Raw genomic sequence first — 6000 nt, forward strand, 5'->3', positions numbered from 1 at the left:
AATTATTCAAAGGTTCACACAGCCTCCTGGACTCAGTTTAACCTCCTTGGTGTAGCATTCAAGGCCCTCTGTGATATGACCACTTGGGCCTCATCATGGATCTTTTCCCCTTACTTCAGCCACTTGACTATGGCACCTCTGCTGGGCTCTTTCTTCCACCTCTACCTGTGCACACGGCAGTCCTCCTGCCAGGAGCACCTCTCTTTCCTACTTCTACTCAGCCAGCCTGCTTCCTCCCTTCTCCCAGGCTCGGAGCAGAGCCTTCTCTGTGGGTAAACTCTGTGCAAACCAGTGCTTCCCGTTTGGGTTCCTGCCTCCCTGTTGTCACTGCTGGGCTATTTGCGCCTCTCGGTTTCCATGAACTCCCTCATGTCAGAGACTGAGTCTCAGGCATTCTTGAGTCTCGCACAGTGCCTGACGTACAGCTGGTCTTGTAATGTTGAGTACCTAAAACTATGGTCTGGGTGGTACATGACTGGGCTCCAAGGAAGGGGGCTCACAGCCAGCGGGGACTGGGAACCGCTCCCAGCTGAGGGCCTTGGGGACGGCGCTTCCTTCACTCTATCCCTGCCCTGGGCCTCCATGGGCACCACTCCTGACCCAGCCCGGCACGAACCATGCAGGGGCAGTGTCAGCACGGGTATGTGATACCAGGCTGGCCGATGGGACAGAAGGGCAGGTCTCCTGGGGACTCTGGGAGAGCTTGCCTCGATTTTCAACTGAGATACGGGCAAGGAAACGTGTCCTTGTCAAATTGAGCATCTTACTGTTACATGTGACACCCGGACCTGAAGCAGCCACCCAGGACCAGGAAGGACGTCAGCCTAAGGGGAGCAGAGCACAGCCAGGGGGAAAGGGGGACAGAGCCATCACCTTTGAGGATGCCGATGAGCCACTGCATACACCTACTTGGGTGTCACGGGATCCCAACTGTCCCCATAGTTTAAGACACTTTGCATTTTCTGTTACTTGCAACCCAAACATTCTAGTCCTTACAGCTTTGAAGAAGGGCCTGGGTTTCCACAGGTGGAGGCTGGGTGGGAGAGCAAGGGCAGGGGAGGGGCACCTGCGGACGGTGGGGCCCAGGGCCTGGCTGGGGGGCAGCAGGCAGCAGAGTCCAGCTTGGCCAGGCCACACTGTGGACCAGTGGGAGGGAGGATACTTCTAAACCCAACGCTCACTGCCTTTGCACCCCATCATGCCCCCTATTAGATCAGTTTGGAACGTGTGAATTTTGTGCTTGGGTCTTGAGGTGACTTAATAAAGGATGAGCTTTAAAGAGAATGGGAAAAAAGGCTGAATAAATAAATAGCACTTCATTCTCAACCTTGGACAACAGAACAACCGCCCTAATTTCTTTTTGTTAGAATAGAGATAATCCAATAATTAGGGCAGCAAATAGCATAACCCTGGCTAAAGCCGTAATGAACCATCTGGCTTGAATCACTTAGGCTAATTCTCAGGATCTGGTTGTCAGAGTCGAGAGGGGGCCTGGGTCTGGGGTATGGGCTGGAGAGCGGTTCCGCGCCAGAACCCGGTCCCACCACAGGAAGGAGCCGAGATTTCTGTGTTCCCATGCCTGGGAAGTCTGCTCAGCCACTGATGGGAGCCAAGGCTGGGGCGGGCTGCTCCTTGAAGGGGACGAGGGGGCCCAAGCTGGCCCTGGCTTAGCCACACGCCCTCCTCCTTAGCTCTTTTCAGCAGACTGCGTGGTGATCTGGGTGTGGCCAGCCCACCATTCAGGCTGGCAAGGCTGTGTCCAGGATGGCCTTGCACTGCAGACCTCAAGTGAGTCTGTCCTCTGCTAGGACACATGAGCTCCCTGGGTCCCGAGACCCAGTCCTGTTCCCCTTTTCCCACTCTCTGCTGCTGGGACAGTGCTCACTGAAGGAAGGACTGGAGTCGATGGGCTGGAGGTGAGGCAGTGGGCCTGAGTTTGGGACTTTCCCTACCCTTTCTTCTGGAGGTGGCTCTGGGTTCAGGGCCTCCAAAGGGGTGACTTGGGTCCCAGTTAGGGCCTGCCCAGATGCACGGCAGGGGAGGGGGTGTGATCTGCCCAGTGTGCCAGGAGCTGGGGGGTGGGGAAGATCCAGGGCACAGCCCCGAGGGCATAAACTCTCGACCCAATTTCCCCAAGCTGGTAGGAAAGTGGAGGGAGAGGACTGCTCCCCACCCCCAGGCCGCGCTGTCCGGCCTCAGTACACCCGGCTGCGGCCAGAGTGCCGAGGTCCAAGCCCCCACAAAGTGCACAGGGGACAGTTTGCCCTCCCCGGAGGGCGGAGGACAGGCCTCCTCCAGCTCTCTCCTGCCGGGCCTCCCTAGGTAGGCCGATGAGAGGTTGGCCGCCTCCCCCAGTGGCACTGGTAGTCTCCACCTTCAGCTTCCAGAGACACATTTTATGCTTGGGGAAACTCCAGCCGCCCCCCACCACCACCCCCGGCCCTAGGCCCACGTGAACATCCAAACCAGGCGCGGCCACCCTCGCTGCGCTGCACGCGGGGGACCCGGCCGAGCGGCCCTCGGCTAAGCCGGCGAGACCCCTACCCGGAAAGGTCCACCTCCGGGGCAGGGCTGGTGTGGCAGGTCTGACAGTGACGCGGCTGGGGCTACGGCGGGGCTGGGGCCCTAGCGAGCAGCGCTACCTCCCACCCCCACCCCCATCTCGCTCCAACCCCTTCCGAATCAGGCGGCGACCTCCTCGGCCTCGGTTTCCCCTCCAGTCCCGGGTCCTGCGCGGCAGGCACCTTCAGAGACCGGAAAGGCGAGGAACGCCCGCCGGCCGGGCCTCGGCCCCGGGGACCCCGGCGCTTGCCCACTCCCTGGGGCTCGGGGTTCAGCCCGGGGAGGGGGGGCCCTTCCTGGCGGTGGTAAGCGGGCGTAACAGGTGGGCGAAGGTCGGCGGCCCGGGAGAGCGCCGCGGCGGGGTCCACGGACGCGGGAGGAGGAACCGCTAAGGTTTTTCCAAAGGACAAGCGGCCCCGCGGTGCTCTGGTGCTCGGCCCGGGCGCCAGCAGAGTCGCTGCGCTCTGCGGGCCGCCGGGCCCACTCGGGAGGCCGGCCCGGCCCCAGCCCCCGGCCTCTCCTCCTCCCGCCCCAGCCCGGCCCCTCGGCTGCGAGGCCGGCCCGCAGCGGGCTCCCGGGCGGGGAGGACCGCGCGGCCGGCAGCAACTGGTGTCTCCCCCGGGCGCAGCTCCGCCCTTCCCGGGAACAAAAGCCGCCGCCCGCACCGGAGCTCCCCGCGGGCGGGCCGAGAGGGGGCGCGGCGCGGGCTCGGAGAACCGGGCCCCGCAAATGGGACGCCCTCAGGGGGCGCCCCCAAACTTCCCACCGCAACAGCGCAGGTCTGCAGGGCGCGCGGAGGGCGCACGGAGCAGGCGAGGGGCCGCCACGGGCGGGGGGTGGATGCCGGCGAAAGGGGAGACCGCAGGGGGCCAGGGGACCGGCGAGGTCGGGGGAGCGCGGCGGAGGCCGGGCCGGGGGAGGGGGCGGGAAGTCGGCGAGTTGGAAACTTACTGCAGTCGTCCGACTCGTAGCCGTCGGCGTCCGGCTCGTCCTCGGGCGGCTTGGCGGGCGGCCGCGCCGGGCTGGGGCCGGGGCCGGGGCCCGGGCTGGCGCCGTAGGCTCCGAAGAGCTGGTCGACATCCTCGTCGTCCGCGCGGGCGCCGTCGGAGGGGCTGCGACGGCCGGCGCTGGCGGCGGCGGGGCGCGCGGGGGCGTCCGGGGGCGCACTGGCGCGGGGCCCGGCGGCCGGGGGCAGGCCCCGCGGGAAGCGGGGGAAGTAGTCGGAGATCTGCTTGATGGGCCGGATGGGGCCGGGGCACACGTCGATGGCCATATGCTCCTGGATGCTGATGGTCGCCTTCTCCCCGCGCCGCCGGAGGGTCATGCAGGCAGCGCGGCCCCGCCCGGGCGCGGCCCGGGGTGGGGAGGGGGGGAGGGGGCGGCTCAGCAGGCCCGGCGGGGCGCGGCGAGGGCTGCGGGCATCGCCGGCGGCGCCCCCGGACGGCCCTGATGCGGCTGCTGCCTGCTCGGCTGCTGCCGGCTAGTGAGTGCCGGGGAGGGGAGGGGAGGGGGAGGCCGGCAGGCGGGGGGCGGGCCCAGCCCGCGTCACTCGGCGGCAACCAAGCGGCGTGAGTGTGCGGGCTGCGCGGGCGGGCGCGGAGCGGAGCGAGCCGAGCGGCGCCGCACTCACTCGCGCTGGCAGCGGCGCGCGCACACCCGCGGGCCCCGCGCGCCTTCCCCTCGTGCACACCGGCAGGAGCGCGGGGAAGCGGAGCCGGGAGCCCGTGCCCGCCCTGCTGGGTTCTGCTCACTCTCCCAGGACGCACGCGGGGGTGCCAGATCTCTCCGAGCACGCAGGGGCGTGTGCAGACGCTCGGCACAAGCGTCCCCTGGCCCACACTTGCAGGACACACACAGACACGTACCCGTACGGAGCTGGCCGAGGCTGCCGTGGTACAGGACGCCCCCCGCACACCCCCGCCCGGCGGGACACACAAACACGCCCCTGGAAGTGATCGGGGGACTCCGAGCGCAGCCCTCCCCCCACCCCACATCAGCGGGACACACGGCCACACTCCTAGGAGTGTGGGGACAGGTTGCTGCCACACCGCTAGGACATGTACATCCTCAGTGGTCCAAGGTCATTGTGGGCACAGTGTGTTCACACTTCCTCTCAGGTCACACACAGACACACACTCTCTCAGCCTGAGCCAGTCCCTCACACGGTTAGTGAGCAGCTCGGGGACCCCGTCCCCCTTCTCCCCATGGGCACAGGGTGGGTGAGAACCTTGAGTGGTCAGGAGAGCGGAGAGCAGCCGGGGGCCTGGGCAGAAGACACCTTCCCAGGGAGTGATGGACGAGGCGGAGGTGCGGAGGCAGGGCGCCGCCTGCCACGGGCTCAGGCCTCCCGGGCGGTCAGATAACTAAACAAATCTGGACAGCCCAGCCCCAGTGCTTTCCGGGAACGCAGCTCTGCTGGGAATGGCAGCTGCTTACGCAGGTGTGTCTCCGGAAAGCCCGGGCCGGGACAGAATCCTGTTTACTCCCTGGTGTCTAGTGACACACCAGAAATGCTTATTTTCTTGGCTGGGTCCCTTCCATGAGCCTGGATGAGGGGCCCCAAGCCTGCGTCCCTCCCTCCACCATAACCCCTTGAAAGGGGTGGGGAGCAGAGAGAAGAGAGAAGAGGCCCTTTCTCATCACTTCAGCTGCTACGTTCTGACAGATCCTTTGAGCTCTTTGAACCTCAGTTTTCTCGTCTGTGAAATGGGGCTAATTCCAACCTAACAGCATTATGGTGAGGCCCTTGCTAGCACAGAACATGACAGATCAGAGGTGCTCAAGAGCGTTGGCTTTCTCTTCTCCCTTCCCTTGGGAGACAAGTCCCACTGGTGAGAAATGATGGAGAACCATATGCTGTTTTGTGGTCGGTTCTGCCCTGGGTGGTGGCAGTCACTCTGCTATATCAAGAACATTCACAGCGCTCATCACATTGATTCCTTACATTATACCTTACAGGATACACTGTTCTCATGTTCAGGTGAGGAAATTAAAGCTCAGGCACAGGGGCGCCTGGGTGGCTCAGTCGTTAAGCGTCTGCCTTCAGCTCAGGTCATGATCCCAGGGTCCTGGGATCGAGCCCCGCATAGGGCTCCCTGCTCTGCGGGAAGCCTGCTTCTCCCTCTCCCATTCCCCCTGCTTGTGTTCCCTCTCTTGCTGTGTCTCTCTCTCTGTCGAATAAATAAATAAAACCTTAAAAAAATAGATAAACCTCAGGCACACTGACTTACCCACAGTGACTGCCGGCTTGTAGTAGAGCTGGGATGAGAAACCCAGGTGTCCTGACGCCCCCCTCCTCTGCCTCTTCCTCCCCACCCCTACAAAGCTTGAGGGGTCAGAGCAGAGCTGGGAACGCAGGTAAAATGTTGTCCCCCAGAGCTCTTCCTGAGCTTCTGGGATGGAGACAGCCCGAATTAAGGAGGAAGAGGAGGGTTAGAG

At 64.1% G+C, this 6000-nt stretch overlaps 1 protein-coding gene across 2 annotated transcripts in view; it reads right to left on the reverse strand.

Annotated features, from left to right (window-relative positions):
• Positions 1-4967, reverse strand: part of DOC2B (double C2 domain beta) — a 34176-nt gene extending 29209 nt beyond the window's left edge. For both annotated transcript variants that reach the window (XR_013446063.1, XM_036070917.2), the window contains exon 1: positions 3514-4967. Coding sequence is in view for 1 of the 2 variants with exons in the window: in XM_036070917.2 (XP_035926810.1) it covers positions 3514-3886 (373 nt within the window). In the remaining variant the exon portion in view is untranslated. The remainder of the gene's footprint in view (positions 1-3513) is intronic.
• Between the last annotated feature and the right edge of the window lie 1033 nt (positions 4968-6000).

The sequence above is a fragment of the Halichoerus grypus genome, chromosome 2, assembly GCF_964656455.1.
Source record: "Halichoerus grypus chromosome 2, mHalGry1.hap1.1, whole genome shotgun sequence".
NCBI lineage: Eukaryota > Metazoa > Chordata > Mammalia > Carnivora > Phocidae > Halichoerus > Halichoerus grypus.